General features: G+C 43.3%; 1 protein-coding gene across 1 annotated transcript in view; it reads left to right on the top strand.

Annotated features, from left to right (window-relative positions):
* TMEM132D (transmembrane protein 132D) overlaps window positions 1-21536 on the top strand; it is a 440368-nt gene that overhangs the window by 262141 nt on the left and 156691 nt on the right. The window contains exon 4 of the mRNA XM_032791207.2: window positions 19091-19274. Within this exon, the coding sequence (XP_032647098.1) occupies window positions 19091-19274 (184 nt within the window). The remainder of the gene's footprint in view (window positions 1-19090; window positions 19275-21536) is intronic.

The following is a 21536-nucleotide window of genomic DNA, read 5'->3' as shown; positions in this document are numbered from 1 at the left end:
TCCTAACTGTCAGGGTGGTTAAACATTGGAATAAATTGCCTAGGGAGGTTGTGGAATCTCCATCTCTGGAGATACTTAAGAGTAGGTTAGATAAATGTCTATCAGGGAAGGTCTAGACAGTATTTGGTCCTGCCATGAGGGCAGGGGACCGGACTCAATGACCTCTCAAGGTCCCTTCCAGTCCTAGAATCTGTGAATCCTATAAATATGGCCTATGTTCTTTGTTCCTAGATTTATACATTTACACTGAGCCGAATTAAAATGCGTATTGTTGGTTTCTGCCCAGTTTACCAAGTGATCTAGATCACTCTGGATCAGTGACCCGTCTTCTTAATAATTTACCACTTCCCTAATTTTTGTGTGAGGTATACTTTCTCTGATACGTGTGTGTCATATCTGAATATAAGATGTATTATTGATTATAGATGCAATACCCACAAATACATGTGTATTTGTGTGTGTGTGTATACAGATGTATATGTACATAAGGTTGAGATCCTCAGCTGGTATAAATCACCACAGCTTCACTGAAGTCAATGGAACTCTGCCAATTTACACCAGACCCGAATATATAATTTCCAAAATCATTGTAGAATTTACTTGATTTCAAACATTTATTTCTCAACTGAGTCTTTAATTCCCTCTGTTTTTAGTGGTGTGTGCTTTTTTTTCCACTAAAGTCTCCTTTCCTAGTGAAAATGCAGTGTATGTTAATGACATGGAAATATATGGCTACATTTTAAACTACTTGGTTGTGCTAAAGTTCACCAATCCTTTGTAGTTAGCAAACGGAATTCTGCAACTGAATGAATGGAAAATAGAGGTGGCAGTTTTCCATTTAGAACTGGCCATCAGCCGCTATTGGTTTTGCTGCAGGCCAGACAGTCTTGAAAATAGGCTGGCCAATCATGGTGAGAGCCCTATCATTTAATTTCCAGCTTTAAGTAAAAGCTATTCAGCGTTGCAGTCCCTATCACGTACCTTTCTTAGCACTCCCTCAATTCCTTTGTTTTCAACTTAGGAATCTATTTTTGGCGAGGGTGGCCACAGAGAATTTACAAAGCTCCAGCCCTCATCTCACACCTTCATGATTTCTTTTCATTATCCTTGGGCACAGTGGTTTGCAAAATCACTTTTCTTGCAGCGCAGCAGAGTGGAAGGCTCATGGACATCTAGATAACCCATAGTTACTTAGTTGCAGTCAAGTCTGGAATTCTCCTTCGAGTAAATGGGACTGGAGAAGTCTCCATGCTTGTGTCTGCATGTGTTGTGTGTGTGGGTGTCAGTGCATGTGGCACTCCTCAGTGTGTGCTAATGCATTCTAAGCTTGTCCTGCGGAGCAGTGAATGGGAAAGAAACTTTCACAGAGTTCTCCTCTGGGGTAATTCTCCCCATTGCTCTGTTGGCAACAGAGTTTGCCACCTACTAATGCCGCAGATCCCAGAAAAACAATGAGAGCCAGGGGAATCCACATAAAGACCCCGTGACTCCATGCTGGCTCTGGGTCTTTGCCTTTCTTTCCTTTGGAACTGCAGCCAGTAAGTACCACAGGGACCCCTGTAAAGAAGGTGCCTGACTATAAAGAGAATACCTGAGGTTTTATTAGAGTTTTGCCCTTAGCTTCTCAGGGCTGGTGGGAAGTGATGCACACTCACTTATCATCTCCTTCCCTGCCACACCAATTCCCTCCATGCAGCTTGTGGAGGCTGCCGCCGCCCCCATTTAGAATCTGGAGGAAGTGGAGAACAAAAGCAGGTAATCTATTTCCCTAGTCCCTCCTTACATTCAGATTGTGCAACTGGGTCCATTACCAGGCTATCCAAGTATTTCCAAAAGAGCACAGAAAGGATCCCCATGATCACCCTCCTTTGGAAAGCAGTAGCAGAAGTTTCAAGCCACTTGGATCTATTTTTCAATAGAGTGCTTCTCAAAAAGGAGGGAAAACTCATTTTAGACCAGGGGTCAGCAACCTTTCAGAAGTGGTGTTCCGAGTCTTCATTTATTCACTCTGATTTAAGGTTTCGCGTGCCAGTATTCCATTTTAATGTTTTTAGAAGGCCTCATTCTGTAAGTCTATAATATATAACTAAACTATTGTTTAGTCAGCTATTAGGGAAATGGCAATATACAAAAAAGTCTTGTAGGAGAACACTTCAGTGTCCCTGGACACGCAATAGCATGATATAAAGGGTAGCCATCTGCTGCAGCAAATAAAAAAAAAAAAAAAAAAAAAAAAAAAAAAAAAAAAAAAAAAAACCTCAGGACCAGACTCCAGAGAGAAACTGCTGAGCTTCCGTTCATTTGCAAATTTGACGCTATCAGCTCAGGATTAAACAAAGGCTGTGAATTGCTAGTCAACTACAAAAGCAGTTTCTCCTCCCTTGGTGTTCACAACTCAACTGCTAGAAGAGGGCCTCATCCTCCCTGATTGAACTAACCTCGTTATCTCTAGACTGATTCTTGCCAGCATATTTATATCTGCCTTTTGAAATTTCCACTGCATGCATCCGTCAAAGTGAGTATTCACCCACGAAAGCTTATGCTCCAATATGTCTATTAGTCTGTAAAGTGCCACAGGACTCTTTGTTGCTTTTTGCAGATCCAGACGAACATAGCTACCCTTCTGATACTAAACTATGTTTTATGTAAAGTAAATAAGGTTTTTTAAATGTTTAAGAAGGTTCATTTAAAATAAAATTAAAATGCAGAGTCCCCTGGACCGGTGGCCAGGAACTGGACAGTGTGAGTGTCACTGAAAATCAGCTCATGTGCTGCCTTTGGCACACGTACCATAGGTTGCCTACCCCTGGTTTGATGATCTCTTATATTTCTGTTTGAAGTTATTGCTTTACAAATGGACAGGAAATCAGAAATGGGAAGGGTCTTGTCAATAAATATTTCATCCCACCAATGCACACACCTTCCTGAAAACAGAGAGCTTTTCTTTTTCCTTTTTTATTTTTAGAGTCAGCAGAAAAATGCCATATGTTTGGATAAGGGAAAAATTGTGGTGGGAGGGGGGTTAGATTAAAATAATGTTATATTTTTGCAATTTTCTTCACTTCACAGAAATATTTGTTGAATAATTCACAGCAGAGGAGGTTCCTCCACAGAGGACAGTAATCTCTCATTTATTGGCTACACTCTGGCAGACTGCAGAAGAGCTCCTAATTCTGAAATATATCATGGCCTTGAGTCTTGTGAAATGTAGCTCTGCTCCCATATATAATTTCATTTGCCCAGGAGCCAGTCTAATAAGCAAGGTATAAAGAGGAATGTGTTATGGATCTCACCTTGGAGGTGTGGAATAGGCGATATGTTAACATGTTGGATCTTCCATTTTGGATTTAAGACTGTAATTTGTTATATTGGATTCCAGAGTCAAACAGGCAAGGTAGGCATCAAAGCGAGTGAGTGATGTTGGAGTCGTGGAGCATCAGGTAACACAATGTGTTATGAGAATGCAGAAATAGTAACATATCCTGGAAAAATCTTACACCACACAGAGACTCAGCCTAAAGATTGATAGGCCTTTCTTAGACCATTGTTTCTCAGCCTTTTCAGGTTGGTGAGGCCATATTCAAAGTCACATTTTTTTTTAATTCCCCTTACCTTTATTGTAAATGTAAGAGTAAAAATGAGCAATGATAACAGTGATAAACCTAGAGAATTCACCTGTGTGTGTGTTTCAAGAGGTTGACTGAGAGTACCTCATCTTAAAGGGTAAGAGTGTGCGGAGAGTGGGGAGGTGAGATTTTCTGTGCTTTAGATGGTAATAACACTATCAGTGCCTTGTGAGAAACACTATGTTAGCAGAAAGAGCAGGTTGACCCAGAGGTGGATATGAGTACAGGCTTCTTATTGCGATACTTGTTCTGCTGGACCCAATTGTCCCGTAAGCACTGAATTAGTTACAGCACGTTCTTTTTGTCTAAGTTAGTATGTACACGCCTATATCCATCACAACACCCCAAAAACTCGTATTAAGGAATAAAAACACCCATTTTGTTAGTAAACCCACCTCTGTCTTTTACTCATAGCATTACATATGCTTTTACCTTGAAGATACATTTCTTTGCAACACTTTGTTGCCATAAATCTTCCTCATCAGCAGTTCTCAGGAGAGGGATGAAGGTGCTGTGAACAGTTCTCAGGGGAGGGAGGGGAAGGGGCCCTAAGGCAGGGCTGGTTTATGTATCTGGGAAAGGGAGGGAGGGGAAGATAACATTCCTTTTACCTTCTTTTACACAAAGGGCATTTTTCCTGCAGCTTCTGCAGCCACATCCTTATCAATCTTTATGAGCAACAGAGAAGGGAAGAATCTGGCAACTTATATTTTAGACAAAGAAATACTGAAGAATTTGCAACGTACAGTGAAACCCCGCTATAACACGATGATTGGGGTCCAAAAAATTGTATCGCACTGAATGCAGGGTCACAATATAGCGGGATTTACCATTTCAAGCTGGTCAGTTTCAAGTTGGTCGATTTCTCTTGGGCAGAAAACTACTTTCATTTGCGAACTGCCCATAGCAGTAACTGAAAGGGTGCAGCTCCAGCAGCGGGGGCTCTCAGCCATGCAGCGAGAGAAGGAAACACTTGGGGAGAGCAGGGGAGACGTGCAAGGGGCAGAGGAAGAGTGAGGAGCAGCTGAGGAGGAGAATGGCTCTTCTCACCGAAAGGGTAAGCAGAGGTAGGCGGGAAGAGGCAGTGGGGAAGGCACATTCCATTTTTTGTTTTTTTTTTTCTCTTCAGGGGCTCTCCAGCCTCTTTTTTTTCTTTTTTTCTTTTTTGTGCTTCAGCACCGCTCCGGCCGTATTTTGGGGGTTTTTTTTTGCTTCAGTGGCACTCTGGCGGTTTTTTTCTTTTTTCTTTTTTTTTCCTTTTTTTTTCTTTTTTGTGCTTCCGCGGCGCTCCAGCCACATTTTTTTTTTTCTAGCCTGGGGCCTCAGGAGCCCCCTTACAATTGCGTTATAGCCGAATTCGCGTTATTGCGGGGCGCATTATAGCAGGGTTTCCCTGTATTTAGACTATTGCCTACATATATCTTTGTCCCCTAATACCATGTCAGCACATTAGCACCTTATTGTTATACTTAACCCTAAAATATCCCAACATTAGACACTGGTGGATATGCGGGGAGGGTGCTATAAAAGACTAATATATACAATGCGGGCATTTCCCTCTGCAAAGAAACACATCTGAAGCACTGGAAGTCAATGACTGGTTGGATATCTCGTGCTTCTGCATAAAGATAACAGAACTAGCTGGTCTGGAAAGGGTAATGTATCAATGTAATAATAAGTTAGGTCCCAATCATACTATGTGCTCTTTGTGGGTTGACACCTGCAACCACATGCAGCCCATGGACTTCAATAGCAGCCCCCCCTCAGACCTGCCACGTGGAGCTCACTGAGGGGTCGTGGTCGTAGTATCACAGTCCAGCAGTCCTTACTCAAGCAAAATTCCTATTTAAGTCAATAAGACTTTTCCTGTATAGTGGGGTTCAGATGAGTTCCAGTCTATGGTTAGCTGTTTTGGAGGTAAATGGCTAAGTAATAAGACAGTTTGAATTTGGTGGCCCAATCCACAAATATCTATGCCCATGAGTAAATGTACTCACATGACTACTCCAGGTATTGATGTGCAAAAGTATTTTCAGAATCAGAGCCAAAGCTGGTGATTCATTAGTTATGTGCCTGACTATGCAGGCACTTACTGTCGAGCGCGGACTCACCACTTTGAATTATCCTGCAGTACGCTGGGATTGCTTTCAGTAGTAAATGTTTGCAGGTTGGGCCCTGTATTTTCTGCTTGCATGAAGAAACCTTGGGCCTCTTTCCACACACTATTAATCCAGTTTGATGTCGGCATGATTCAGCCTTTTTTCATGAAATTGCTTTCATTTAGATAAACGCAGCAGTGAACCAAGCCCCTCGAACTTAAGTGTAACGGTACCTCTCTTTTTACGAAATTGTCATACCAAAGAAGCAGCTATGACTTTATTTAGGACTGTTGATAACGGGGAAAGATAATATTGTGATTGAGGCATTGAGAGTCAGAAGATCTGGGTTCAATTCTTTTGCCCTGCCATAGACTTCCTGTGGTACTTGGGCAAGTTACTTAGGATTTGAGTCAGCAAAGCACTTAAGCATGGACTTTGTGTTAATTTCACTTGCGCCTTTTTCTCTCTCTCTTTCAGTTCTCCATATGTAAAATGAGGAGGGTACCTTCTTTCTCCTAGTCGTTGTCTGTTTTATCTGCTTAAATTATAAGCTCCTTAGGGCAGGGCTGGGCTCTTACTACGTGTACATCTACATTGCAGATGCACTAGCTCTGCTAGGGCTAGCACACTAAAACCAGCAGTGTAGCCAGAGATAGCACAGGCTAGCGGTTCACGCTAGCCACCCAAGTACGTACCCAGGGGTCCAGGCATGCTTGTACTCAGGTGGCTAGCCCAAGCTGTGCTATCTCTGGTGACATAGCTATCTTCAGTCAAGCTAGCACGTCTGTCTGCCAAGCTGGGAAACATACTTCCAACTGCAGTGTAGACATATCCTCTATGTACGTACAGGGCCTAGCACAATGGAGCCCCAGTCTCAGTTGGGCCCTTCAGAGACTGCTCCGACATAAATAACAATGACCATATGAAGAGGCAGAGTGTCCCCACAATGGCAGCAGGGAGGTTAAGGGAGCTGACAGGGTCCTCACTGGCAACAAAAGTTAGGGAAAGTTTGTGGGCCCAGTTGGCGCCACCCCATGTCAGGCATGGAGAGAGCAGATAGCAGGAGAGGGCCTCGCCCAGTTGAGGGCGGAGCAGGAGGGAAGATGGCACTCTGCTTCTCACGGCAGGAGAGAAGCCTGGCTGCAGCACTGAGACGGAACTCGCCAGCCAGCCAGACCAGCCCTCCTGGGAGGGGTGACCAGATCCCAGGAAGGGAATCAGCAGAAGCACAGACTGTTTTGGAAACAAGCCTAAGTAGAAGGGTAGGGCCCCACTAAGGGTTTGTGGGAGGACTCTGTTTTTGAATTGTGTTTATTTTTGTTCCTAATTACCTTTGACCCTTACACAGCCTGAAAGGGGTAAGACTGAAGAGTGTTTAGGCAGGAAGCCCAAATCACCGCTATGCTGGACCTCACTGGGACAGAGGCACACCAGCGGAGACCCACAGCTGGGTGAGTGGTGCCCAGAAGGGACACAAGGCGTTGCCACCCTGACAACCCAGTCACAAATCCTGTACGACTGTATGTATGGATTGCTTTGCTCTGATTCGCTCTGTTCTGCCGTATTGTATATTAGACAAGACATATTTAATGATTTAAAACAATGAAAGTGACGGAGCTGAGGGGACAAAGAGACATAGCCTGAGAGAGCACACCTGCACTGTTTTGTAGGACTTCCAGTTACCAGTAAAAACACATTCTTACCCCTGCAGTTTTTGCACCATTGCTTCTTGATTGGGCTACTTCAAAAGTGCTAGATGTTTACTGAGTGTCATGCTGAATAATGTATTGGATTATTATTAGATTGGTTGCAATGAATTCCGTGTTGATGTATCATTTCCTTTGCATAATGTGGCAAGTAACTACTGGATTTATGATGTCGAGAGAAGTTCGGACTTGACAGGGCTCCCAAAACTGAAATGCCGACTCAATGGGGAGCTTGTGCTTTATATTTAATGTTAAATTCAAGATGTTGCATATTTTTTGCTCACTTTTGAAGGAAAAAAAATCAAATGACTGGTTTGTGTTAGTTGGGCAAAGTGATATCTACAGCTGGAAAATTATCTGTTGAATAATTCATTTAAAAATAGCACAGAGTTAATCAAAAAATTATTCAGCAAGTATTATTCGACCAGCTCTGCTGACATCATGCCTTGTCAAGATGGGTCTAATTTTTTTAAACGCCACCATTTTGTGATTAGCAGGCTCATTCTTTTGCAATTTTTCTTGCTGGTTGGCTCATGTCATAGGCTGACTCCTAAAGAAAAATGAACTTTCAGCCCACCCATTGCTGCATATTTAATATAAAAATGACACTGGATAAAATTAAGTTTTAATTTATTACTGTATGTCCCACCTGATCTTTATATCTGTGGTGAATGATGGTCTTTGTCTTGATGAACTGGACTGGGATTCAGGGGATGCTGGTTTCTGGACTTTCTGTGACACATCAGGAAAGTCTTAATCTCCCTGGAGCGCAATTACCCATGTGCAATGGTAATAATAGTCTTTCCTAATACGTGTCTATTTGGATTGTCCCCTTTTGGGAGCAGAAGCTGACTCTGGGGTCACAATCTGGGTTGAGACCGTTGGGGCTACTTTGAGTCAGCTGATAATAGTTTTGATTGGTTACATTTTAATATTCTGACCTTATCAAAGGAGCCTGGGGGTTAGCTGCACTGCTGGTTGTTTATGTGACCAAGCATGTTATAGAGTCAACTGTAGTGGGGAAAAAATAAACCTTTTAGCCCTGTCTCCTGGTCCGTTGCATTTATGTACACTGCATACTCTCTGGGGGTGCAAGGCCATGGCTGAGCTTAAACCACATTACCCCGCCTGATTGTAAATGTGGTGGGTCGGTTGGCTGAAGTCAACATCAGAGCTGCTAATTCTTGAGATTTCATCACAGTCTTGCAATATCTTTAAGCCCCAGCTGCCGAAATCAAGAGATTGCATGAGAATCACAGCTTTCATTTAACCAGACAAACTAGGTAAGTGTCTATCGCTTATGGTTGCAAAGAAAAGCTTGACTGTGTAAAGTGAGTGCTCTCAAAAGGCCCAGAAACCAGAAAGCAAATAAAGAGAACCCCACATTTTTTAAATTTTTGTAAATCACAGGATTGCCAATCTCCTCATTTTGGGGGGGTCTAACATCATTTTTGAACCCTTGAGGATGGCAGCATAGCCCCAGTGAAGCCACCAGCCCCAGAGAGATCAATCATTTGAAGCTTTTGTATTGTTAATGAAAAGTTTTTCCCACTATTGGCTTTCTGTGCTGTACTGCTGAGATCTCATCTTGCTTGAAATAGACATGGCTGTGTGCGTCTTGCTTTGGGAAAGACCTACACAGGATAACTCAGAGGTGTCGCATTGCAGTTGATAAAATAAAATAATTTCAGATTAATCGTGGGTGTGAAAATTACACCCAGCATCATCCCTCACAAAGACTTTAAAATCCTGATTGGCTGAATCCAAAGGAGTTTGGAGAACAAAAAAAATAATATTTCTTAAATATTTGTTTGGTGCCTCCGTACTGTGGTGATAGGCACCTTAGAAAGATACAGATAACTGATCCATTACTAAACGTGGCTTCCGTCCCTCCTTATATGCTTTTGCGTCCCACAAATACATGCATCTAAATTGCACAAGTCTTATAGTCTCCTTGGCAACTGACCCCACGCTTTTTGACTACACACATTAACATCTAGGTCTCCCTCAAACACACCAAGCAGGAGTTTCTTGCATTGCAAATACTTCTTTGTGTAGAAGAGATGTGATCTCTATCTCTCCTGCTTCCATGGAGAGAATGCAAATGCGTGGCCCGGACACACAGTTTGCGTCTTGTGAAAAGGTTCTGAGAGAAAATATATATAAAGGAAATGCCACCTTCTGAAACCAGAGTTCTGGATATTTGTCAGGACAATGAGATCATTGTCTGCTCAATGTAAAAATTAAGGTTATTACTGGGATCTCTTCCCCAAACTCTTTTGAAGAGGGGTGGAATAGTGGGGTTCTACTAGTCAGAGGAATATTTCAGTCTTTTTCTGGCTACTGTCTAAATTAACAGTAGCTTCCCTTTATCTGCAACCCTGTTTCTTCCACTTCCCTAGATTTTCTGGGGCTTCTTTGTTACAAACATATACACACACACATACACACACCTCTCCCTTGTGTCTCTATATCACTATCCTTCTTCTTAGCTACAATTCTCTGCTCCTGAAGGTTCATTTCTGGTCTCCCTTCCTTCCTCTACCATGTGTGTCCCTCTCTTCACGCCACTGCAGTTTGTGTCTCTCTCTTTCCCTTTGTTAGGGCTGGTCTACACTACGGGGGGAAATCGATCTAAGATACGCAACTTCAGCTACGTGAATAACGTAGCTGAAGTCGAAGTATCTTAGATCAAATTACCTACCGTCCTCACAGCGCGGGATCGATGTCCGCGGCTCCCCATGTTGACTCCTTTACCACCGTTCGGGTTGGTGGAGTTCCGGGATCGATAGGCGCTCGTTTGGGGGTCGATATATCGCATCTAGATGAGATGCGATATATCGATCCCCGAGAAATTGATTGCTACCCGCCGATATGGCGGGTAGTGAAGACGTAGCCTTAGTTTCTCCTTCTTTTCTTCCTGCCTTCTCTGGCACCTGGAGTGTACCCAGCAGCAAAGGAGCCTGTTGTTCAGTAGCACATTCCCAGTGGCACTTTGAAAATACCAAAGATCACACACAGTCCTGGCACTGCTGGGAACATGTTGATCTGTAGGAGCATAGATGTGATCCCATGCTGGAAGAGGACTTCAGGGGAGAAGACAGACTGCTAAACAAAAGGGAAACAAGTGTGGAGAGACTCACAGACAAAAGGGAAAGATTCTCTCCTCAGGCATTCAAGTACTTGACCCTATTTGCATTGAGCTGGGAAATGAGCTATGGTAAGAAAAATCACGGTAATAATGTTGGCACTTTGTTACCCAGTGTTCGATCGCACCTGTTAACTTTAGTGGCAGCAAGACCTTTTTACTCCTGCTAACAATGCCAAGCAGGGAAGTCTTTTTGGCTTGTGGTTAAAGCACGCGACTGGCATGCAGGAGATCTGGGTTCACTTCCTGGCTCTGCTGCAGACACCCTTTGTAACCTTGGGCAAAATCACTTTCTTTGCTCTTTTTTTCATGTGCAAAATGGCGATAAGGATGCTTCCTTCACTCTCTCCCCTCTTTGTCTGTCTTGTCTGTTTAAATTGTAAACTCTTGGGGTAGGAACAGTCTCTTACTATGGAGCTGTACGACCTGTACCACAAGGGAGCCCTAATCTCAGTTGTGACTTCTTGGCACTACTGTAATACAAATGATAATAATAGAGCCATGGGAGAGGGAGTTGGATTCTTGTCCGGCTTGTGTCTCTCATCAGTAGCATTAGCTTAGGTCCAGATAAAGCCTCTTTACCTCCCAGCACATTTCCCCCTTAACTACTCTGTAATATACAGTAATTTATTTGGGCCAGGGTGGGAACCTATGAGAGCACACCTTGACCTTTCCTGTCCGAGAGTGAGTTCTATGTAATGACAGTCACAAAAGTTGCCCTTTCTTGCAAACATAACGGACCTGCTATGGAGTCACCAAGAGACAATGAATGCGGGAGTCCCACAGTGCCATCTTCACATTCAGATCAGAACCACACAGAAAGGGACTGTCTACATTAGCATCAAGCATTGGTTCAGCTCAATTTTCAACACAGCTTGACCTGCCAGAGTGAACACTCTGGCCTTTTCCATACCAGGATTTTTAATCCTGAAATTTCCCACTATTGCTACCCCTAGAGTAGCTGCACACATGGTGGCAATGTTGCCACAGCACTGCTGAAGACATATAGCCCATGTGCGATGGGTTAGACAGTGGAGCGGTTAAAGCACCATATTTTCCGGACATTTTTATATATTTAAAAAATCATCCCGGATGGCAATTAGTAACTGAAAAGCCGGACATCTCCAGGAAAATACGGACATATAGTAACCCTAGCAAACCCTCCTGCCCGGCCCCTGAGCTCCTGGCCTGGGAGGCTTGCCCCTGGCCCCTCCCCTGCTGTTTCCCCTTCTCCACAGCCTCAGCTCACTCCGCCACCGGCTCAATGCTCTGGTCAGCAGGGCTGCGAGCTCCTGGGGCAGCGCAGTTGCAGAGCCCAGCCTGACCCAGTGCTCTGTGCTGCGTGGTGGCTTGGCTGGCTTCATCCGGGCAGCACGGCTGTAGCGCTGCCAGCCACCAGTGCTCCAGGCAGCATGGTAAGAGGGGAGGGAGCGGGGGAGTTGGATACAGGGCAGGGGAGTTCAGGGTGGTGGTGGTCAGAGGGTGTGGATAGGGGTCAGAGTGGTCAGAGGGCATGGAACAGGTTGAATGGGGGAGAGGTCTCCAGGGGGCAGTCAGGAAGGAGAGGTGGGGTTGGATGGGGTGGCAGGGGAAGTCAGAGGCAGGAGTTCCTGGGGCGGTCAGGGAGAAGGGGTGGTTGGATGGGGCAGGGTGCCGGGGAGCAGTCAGGAATGAGAGCAGGGGGTTGGATGGGGTGGGGGGGCAGTCAGGGACAGGAGTTCCAGGGGCTGTCAGGGGACAAGGAACATGGGGTTAGATGGGACAGGAGTCCCAGGAGGCCATCCAGGGTGAGAAGCAGGAGGAGTTGGATGGGGGCAGGGACCAGGCCATACTTGACTGTTTGGGGAGGCACGGCCTCCCCTAACCGGCCCTCCATACAATTTTGTAAACCAATGCGTCCCTCAGGACAAAAAGTTTGCCCACCCCTGCTCTAAGATGCCTTAAAATTTTTGTGTGGACAGGCACAATGATATTCAATGGAATTCTTCATAGTGCAGGAAATTCCATTCAGGACAACTAGAATTTTAAGTCTCCAAGAATGCATGAAAGGTCAAAATATTATAGATACCAAACAAGCTCCAATCCTATATTAAAATCCAACTATACCTTGACTAAACAAGTCATGAGTATTTTCAGTGTGACCAAAACACTTTTTATGATGATCCCATTTGTTTGTGCAGGTTTCACTACTTACATTTTAAACAATGCTTTCAGAAGCTTAAGTCCCCTGAGTGGTATTTCACTGGTTTGTAGGAAATGAAAGAAAAACACATTAGCAATTCAGATAAACTCACACTGGTGCTTGGACAGTCGGCTGCTTTTTCTGATTCGAATTAATATGTTGCCTTTTTGTCTTATGCTAACCAGAAAGACACCCCACCCTCTTCACAAAGTCACTGGGAACTTCTGTTAGCTCTAAGGCAGGTGTGACCTTTTTTCCTCCATGTTCTTATTCACAGGGTAGAATGTTTGGCTTATTTCTCTATAGACGATTTACAACTGCTACTTATTTTTCAGTTTGGCCGTTTTACTAATGGAAGATGCTTCATCAGAATTAATATGCAAAGATGTTCATAGAGGTGAAGAATAAAGTTAAAATTTCAAGTTAACTAATTAAGCAAAAGTTCCTGTCTTGGTGGTTTTCGGCTTGGTCTGAGCAGGGATCATAGAACCCTTTACACTTTTCTGTACATTTTTTTATTTCACTGTTGAGATCCTTATGGATTGCTAAAAAAAACATCTTGATCTGTCAGACGTGTAAGGAAGAGAGCCTTTTATTGCTAACTAGGTGTGGTTGAAACTTTTTCAATGGAAAATTGTTTTTTTGATTAAATTGTAGTTTTTCATGAAAGGTTAAAACTGTCAAGGGGAGACCATGGTGATGTAGTCCAACCAAGGAGCCCAGCCCACAGAAGAAACTAGAAATATGAAGAATCCCAAACCACAACTCCATGAGATACTGTGGCAGTGTTCTTAATAGATATATTTTGGTTTGGAGACAAAATATTTAAGTATTCCAATTTTTAAGTGGAAATATGAATATTCAGTGGGGAGAAAAAAACTATTTTTGGCCAGCTATAGGGCTAACAGTGTGTCCCATTTCCACAGCCATTGATGTGTTGTCGTCCTTATTCTTTGACAATTGAGGGTAGCACAGAGGATATGAAAATTATTTCATTTTACCTGGGTCTGCAGTAGTATTTAAGGGGAAAAGTGCAAAGATGATGCTTCCTAACGAAGGGCCCTTTCCTCATGTTGTTGTTTTTATTAAATATTCGTATTGTGGTAGCATCTAAAGGCCTCAACCCAGTTGGATTCCACTGGGGTAGGTGCTGTAAATGAGTATGATAAATGACCCCTTACCTCAAAGATCTTACAGTGTAAAAGAGGTAAAACCGCCAGTCCACAAAATGTGCAACACCTTAATATCCTTATTCATCTTTTTTTACCTAGTCTTTGTTCAGGTTTAACTCAGTGACTGCAGGGAGAGTTTTGCCTGATGGGTAAAACTTGAGGCCCGATTTAACAAAGTACAAAAGCACAAGCCTAACTGTTAGCACTTGATCCCATTGATGTCAGTGGGACTAAAGCTAGGCTGACAATTAAGGATCCTGCTTGATAAATGTCTGAGCCCTGGTCTACACTACGGGGTTAGATCGAATTTAGCCGCGTTATGTCAATTTTTTAATGAATGCATCTACACAACCAACCCAGTTCCGTCGACATAAAGGGCTCTTAAAATTGACTTCTGTTCTCCTCCCTGCTGAGGGGAGTAGCACTAAAATCAACCTTGTTGGGTTGAATTTGGGAAAATGCAGATGCAATTTAATATTATTGGCTTCTGAGAGCTATCCCAGAGTGCTCCAATGTGACCGCTCTGTACAGCACTTTCAACTCCAATGCACTAGCCAGGTACACAGGACAAGCCTGGGGAAATTTTGAATTTCATTTCCTGTTTGGTCAGCGTGGTGAGCTCAGCAGCACAGGTGACCATGCAGTTCCCCCAGAACCGCAAATGAGCTCCAGCATGGACCGAAAGGGAGACACTAGATCTGATTGCTGTATGAGGAGAAGAATCTGTGCAGGCAGAACTCCAATCAATAAGAAGAAATACTAATATATATGCCAAAATTGCACAGGGCATGATGGACAGAGGCTACAACAGGGACACACAAGTTCCATATCCTCCTCACCCAGATTACCAAGAACATGAGGGCAGGAGGCTCCAGGCACCCAGCCACTCCACTCCAGAGGATGGCCCAAGCAACAGAAGGCTGTCATTCAAACAGTTTTAATTTGTAGTGTGGCTACAATAAGCAATGTGGCCTTTTCCTTCCCTCCTCCTGCACCCCACCCCATCTGGGCTACCTTGTCAGTTATCTCACTTTTTTTGAAATTAATTAATTAATTAAGAAAGAAAGAATGCATGGTTTCAAAACAATAGTGACTTTATTTCCTTTGCCAGCTGTGATCCAAGAGGGAAGGGTGGTTGGCTTGCAGGGAATTTAAAATCAACAAAAGGAGCGGGTTTGTATCAAGGAGAAACACACACAACTTTCTCATGGTAGCCTGGCCAGAAATGAAACTGGTTTTCAAAGCCTCTCTGGTGCGCAGTGCACCTAGCTGTGCTCTTCTAATCCCCCTGGTGTCTGGCTGCTCAAAATCATCTGCTAGGCAATTTTCCTCAACCTCCAACCCTGCCATAAAAGTCTCCCCCTTACTTTCACGGATATTATGGAGCACACAACAAGCAGCATTAACAATGGGAAAATTGGTTGCGTTGAGGTCTAATTTAGTCAGCAAACAGCGCCTGTGAGCTTTTGAATGTCCAAAGGCACATTCTACCACCATTCTGCACTTGCTCAGCCTATAGTTGAACTGTTCCTTACTACTGTCCAGGCTGCCTGTGTATGACTTCGTGAGCCATGGGAGCAAGGGGTAGGCTGGGTCTCCAAGGATAACTACTGGCATTTCAACATCCCCCACAGTAATTTTCTGGTCTGGGAAGTGAGTCCCTTCTTGCAGCTGTTCAAACAGCCCGGAATTCCTAAAGATGCGAGCATCATGCACCTTTTCCAGCCATCCCACATTGATGTCAGTGAAAATTGTGATCCACCAGTGCTTGCAGCACCATTGAGAAGTACCCCTTGCAGTTTATGTACTGGTTGGCAAGATGGTCCGGTGCCAAGATAGGGATATGTGTTCTGTCTATCACCCCACCTCAGTTAGGGAACCCAATTGCAGCAAAGCCATCCACTATGACCTCCACGTTTCCCAGAGTCACCACCCTCGATAGCAGAATATCAGTGATTGCATTGGCTACTTGAATCACAGCAGTCCCCACAGTAGATTTGCCCACTCCAAATTGATTCCTGACTAACCAGTAGCAGTCAGGCGTTGCAAGCTTCCACAGGGCTATCGCCACTCGCTTCTTAACTGTCAGGGCAGCTTTCATCTTGGTATTCCTGTGCTTCACGGTGGGGGAAAGCAACTCACAGAGTTCCAGGAAAGTGGCCTTATGCATGCGAAAGTTTCGCAGCCACTGGAAATCGTCCCATACCTGCAACATTATGTGGTCCCACCGGTCTGTGCTTGTTTGCCAGGCCCAGAATTGGCATTCCACTGTATCAGCCAGCCCCACTGCTGCTATGATGTCCCAATTGTCACATCCCGTGTTTCAGGAACGTCTGTGTCCATGTCCTCCTCACAATCGTCCTCGTGCTGCCGTCTCTTAGCTAGGTTCTGCACATACTGCAGTATGATGCGTGAGGTGTTTACAATGATCACAACAGCAGTGGTGAGCTGAGCGAGCTCCATGCTTGCCATGCTATGGCATCTGCATGGGTAACCCAGTAAAAAAGGCACGAAATGATTGATTGTCTGTAGTTGCTTTCACAGAGGGAGGGGAGACTGATGACATGTACCCAAAACCACCCGCGACAACGTTTTTGCCCCATCAGGCATTGGGAGCTTAACCCAGAATTCCAATAGGCAGCGGAAACTGTGGGATAGCTGCCCACAGTGGACCGCTCCGTGAGTCAATGCTAGCCACGGTAGTGAGGACGCACTCCGCCGACTTAATGTGCTTAGTGGGGACATACACAATCGACTGTATAAAATCAATTTCTAAAGATCGACTTCTATAAAATCAACCTAATTTCGTAGTGTAGACATACCCTGAGTTAAGGAGGAGAGGGATGGCATAGAGGCAGGAGGAGGGAAGTAAGTGTACAGAGCGTGAAGATAAAAATTTTTTAAAGGAATCAAAAAGGTGTGTGTGGAGGGGTGGGGAGGAGAATGGAGAACTCCTCTGTTCTTCTCTAGTCCCTCCCATTTTTCTGTTATCCTATCCTCCAATTCCCTTCTCTTCTCCTTCATCTTTCCCTCGCTGCTTCTGCCTTTTTCTTCGCCCTCTTGCCTTCTAGTCCCCTCCATAACTTGAAAAGTTTTCATTGATTCTTTCTTTTTTTTAAATCCTCTCCTTGTAACTGCCACTAGCCTACACATGCCTTCTCCTCTGCAATGCCAACCTTCTCAGTAGCACATTATGTCCATGACTGACAAGAAACACTGCCTGTGACAGCACCAATTCTGCAGAGCAGTGGCCACCGGTGCAGCAAAAGATTTTTGAAAAGGCAACCAGAAAGAGAGCTCAGAACCAGGATGCATCTGTACAATGATTAAATTTGTTTCTTTAACAGCAGTAGAGTTGGCAGGTATTATACAAAGTGAGATCAGTATCATGCATTTATGGGTAATGCATGGCCTGTTCCTGTTTATACAGTAAGGCTAACTGAGTTTCAATTGCTGCAGCTGCATAAAGCAGTTTTCTGGTCCCACTAAGGTCAGGGTGGAATATTGTTGTATTCGGTATTAGTTTGCAAATTGCACTCTCCTGGGTTTGACATAAAGTGATGAGGAATTGGATAAAATGTAAAATCATTCAGCGACATTAATTCTGCAAGTGTGGAGCTGATGCAAAGGCTCCTTTTTTAAATTCTCTGTGTGACAGCAATGACTCAATACATCCATTAGAGTCCAGATTTTCAGCGGTCTGCAGATTAAAATCTCCAAGCAATGGTTTTAGACAAGGAATTGAACAGAGCTGAAATGATAAAAACCCTGGGCATTTTGGGAGCAGTCCTGAATTGGGGCTTTTGTCACAACTGGTTCTGATCAAAGAGATGACTAGTTTTAACTCTCTTCCTTCAGCAACCAGGGAAGATTGCAAGGTTTAAAAGTTTTCCCATCAGCCGCTTGCTGTTTTCTCTTTCTTCCCAGTTGTGCCCTCTGAGACAGGGTTGCTTGAGCAGCTTGTGATCCGTCTGTAATTGTGACATTCCTTCCTTCCTCTCAAGCCTTCGGATTTCATCCCTGCATTGAAACAGATTCAACCTTCACCATTCACCTCTACACACCTGCATTAAAGACCATAAATGGCCTTCAGTGGCTGAGGAGTAAAATCACTGTCAGCTTCAATATCCCTCAAAATGTTGCAGTGCTAGGGAACTTCACTGTACATCTTGAGGTTTTGGGGCCTCTTTATAAAAGCAAATGGTCCATAGACTCTTTACCATACTGTTTCCTATGCAGTAGCTGATTTTATCACAGAGTTTATAGGATCTAATCCTCTGAGCCCCTGATTGGTTCCCTGCTTTAAATCTCTCCTGTTCAGCCTCCGTTTACCCTTTTGGTTGTGATTCATTTGCTCTCAAATGGATTTTGTAACAGTGTACAAAAGATACATTACAAAAATAAGCAGCCCTGTAATTGTGATATATCAGGCACTCTGATGCAGATGATCCAGGGATATCACAGATAAAACATTGTTGTTCTCTACTACCTTTTACCCAAAGATCCCAGAATGCTTTGCCAACATCAAGCCAGCCTTGTAACCCCCTGAGGAAGTAAAGCTGTAAGCACTATTGTCCCTGTTTTACAGATGGAGGAAACTGAATCACAGAGAGTTTAAGGTGTTTGCCCAGGGCGTCACAGTGAGACGGGGCAGAGCCAGAAATAGCCTCCAGTTTCCTCCATCTTCCCCTTTTTAAAGGACAGAAGCTGCTTCGAAGGAAAGAGCTACAATAGTCTCACATCTCAGTGGGCAACTGCCTCTAGGTTATTCCTTTTGCATGTTGCTTTTAACAAGAGGGAAATATAATCTGACGGTTGGAACACAGAGCTTTGGAGTCAGGCATTACTGGATCTGCCACTAACTTACCCTATGAATTTAACCTCAATGCTTAACCTCTCTCTGCCCCCATTTCCCTATCTATAAAGCACAGATAGTACTTAGCTACCAATTTTGCACATGCTAGGCCTAGAGAATGTATGTAAAGTGCACTAAGATCCTGGGATAATACATGCAAATAGTTAATTTACCTCTAATTCCTATGTCCCATAAATCCTCTCTTAGGAAGAGCAATAATCCAATGATTTATTAATATAGATACAATTATTTTGCTGGTTTGTCACTCACCTGAATTAAGGCATCTCTCTCTCTTTTTCCAGAGCCAGCAGTCCTTCCTCAGAGATCATGCAGATTGATTTTGAAATTGAAGACCTAAGTGATCTACCTGGGACCCAGCTTATCACGTGGCAGGTTGAATATCCTGGGGATATGACATCTGATCTAGGAGTCTCCAAGATCTATGTAAGCCAGAAGGATCTTGTAGGAGTTCTGCCTTTGGCCATGGTAAGGAACTGCCCATTGCTTTGTGAGGTCTGAATGTTGTTTACAACAATGGCAGGAAAGGTACATACATTCTGTGCAAAAGCTCCACTCCAATGATGAGGTTTTTCTTAGGACTTGAGTCCAATGTTCTTACCTTGTTGTTAGCTGATCAGAGAAAACCAATTACAATTTTCATTCAAGAGCACTAACAACTACAAAGTGAGATGATTTATTTTATTTCCCTAAAGTATTAAGAATATAATTAATATTGTTATTACAATACAAATTGAGTTAGTCAAATCAAACTGCTAACAGTAATACAATTTAAAATTGGATAACTATGAAACATTCAACTTAAGACCAACAATTGGTCAAGTTATTGCATGAATGCAACAGTAATCAAATCACAAAGCTAACATAACATAAATGATTAAATTACTTATTAAATCTTGCCATCTCTATGGGGTTTACTTAGCAGCTATAACTTTCCCTTGTGGAAAGGATAGGCTAAGATTCAATTTTTTATGTATCCCAAGTGATTCTTAGAGATCTATGATAAGATTTGCTTTAAACATAGGTTAATCCATTCCTAATGGTACCTTATACTCTGCATATATACGCGCTTGCTATTACTATTAATGGACACCCCCTTCCCCAAAAAAGACTGGGATAGGTCTTTCCTGGTACACATCCCTGCATAGGTGGTCAAATGTCCTGGTAAGGAGACAAAAAGACTAAAGTTACTTAGAAAAAGTATCTGCTCTTTAGCTTGCCGGTGTTGGATGCTTTAGAGTCAGTCAGGAACTGCCATTTGGGAAACCAGGCAATGTCTTGTGGCTCAGGTACCATCACATAAGAAGGCATTCTCCTTTTAGAGTGTGTTTTCTTAGTCACGAGTTTGTCTTCTTCCCAGATAAGTAATATTAGAGAGTAACAGGAGGGGATTATTCTACCCAGATGATTTCAAACTCTTGTGTTTAGGTGAACAGCTAGGACTCTTGACTGCTGGGGCCTGTTGTCTTCCAGGTCATAACCTATGACCCATTGTCCTTTGAGTTACAAAATACAAAGGTAATTCCTTACCCATTCACACATCTCAAGCTCACATTTCCTCAAGAATGACCAGGCTTCATAAATAAAACAAGAAGAATGTGCAGAACTGTCACCACATCTGGAATACTGAGTGAAAGGTTATTTCACTCTCTCAAGGCTGAAAGTCAAGCTGCTTCATTAACTTATTAAGACTATAACCAGGTAAAGTCTATCCTCTGTGTCTACATGACTGTGTTCCTAGATGTTCTACATGAGTATCTCAGTAAAACAGTTTCTGACCTCCAAAGCTGTGTCTCATTTATTGCTGAGTGTGTGCATAAAGGCTTCCACAGTTGCCTGCATAGGGTCTAATCCTGCTCCCTTTGAATAGAGTTTTGCTGTTAACCTCAAGGAGAGCAGGGATTGAGCGGATGGTCATGGCATCCCCAGTATTCTACCCTCACGCCTACCATAGCACGCAAGGATGTCCATGGGCACCAAATTTAGCAAGGTACTTATGGACCTGCCTACCTGTAAGCACACATGTACTCCCATTGTCATCATTTAAATCTAAGCCCATGCTTCAGCCTCTTCCTGAACTGGAAGTTATATTGCTTTTATACTGTGGCTCTGATTTATGTGAGGGCAATCAGTCACAATGTGTCACTTTCCAAAGAACTATGAAGTACGTGGAGAATGAAAAACACTGTAAAACCAAATATCTGTTTTCCATCACCCCGCTCACAAGGATAACTCCATAATCACTATACAGAGAAGATACTTCCAAAAAAAAAACACAGTTCTTTGACCTTGATCTCATCTAAGAAGACACTTGGATGCTACAGATTCACACTGGAAACAATGTATTGTGTGGTTCCTCCCCCCTTAAATTACCTTACTGTCAGGGATGAAGAATAATCATCTAAGATTTGATTGCCCCATGTCTGCTCCTGGATCATCAATTAGAAAATATTGACACGTGTTGTTATTTTAGCACTGAAAGAAAAAGAAAAATCAATCATGAAGTGTTTAAAAATAAAAGGAACCTCAATTGTTGCCTAGTGACAGCCAGTTAATTATTATGCCATTAGTGAAGGTTGAGGGTGTTATTGTGCATGTCAGAACTACACATAGCTAATATCGGCTATTATTGTAATTTACCAACTTTAGAACAACTCAGATGTCATTCTGACGCTTTATTTCACCAAATAGTATTTCACTTCTCTCTCTCTCTCACACACTTTTTTTTTT

Source organism: Chelonoidis abingdonii, chromosome 22, assembly GCF_003597395.2.
Source record: "Chelonoidis abingdonii isolate Lonesome George chromosome 22, CheloAbing_2.0, whole genome shotgun sequence".
Lineage (NCBI taxonomy): Eukaryota > Metazoa > Chordata > Testudines > Testudinidae > Chelonoidis > Chelonoidis abingdonii.
The sequence above is the reverse complement of the archived record's forward strand: the minus strand, read 5'-3'. Positions and strand labels throughout refer to the sequence as shown.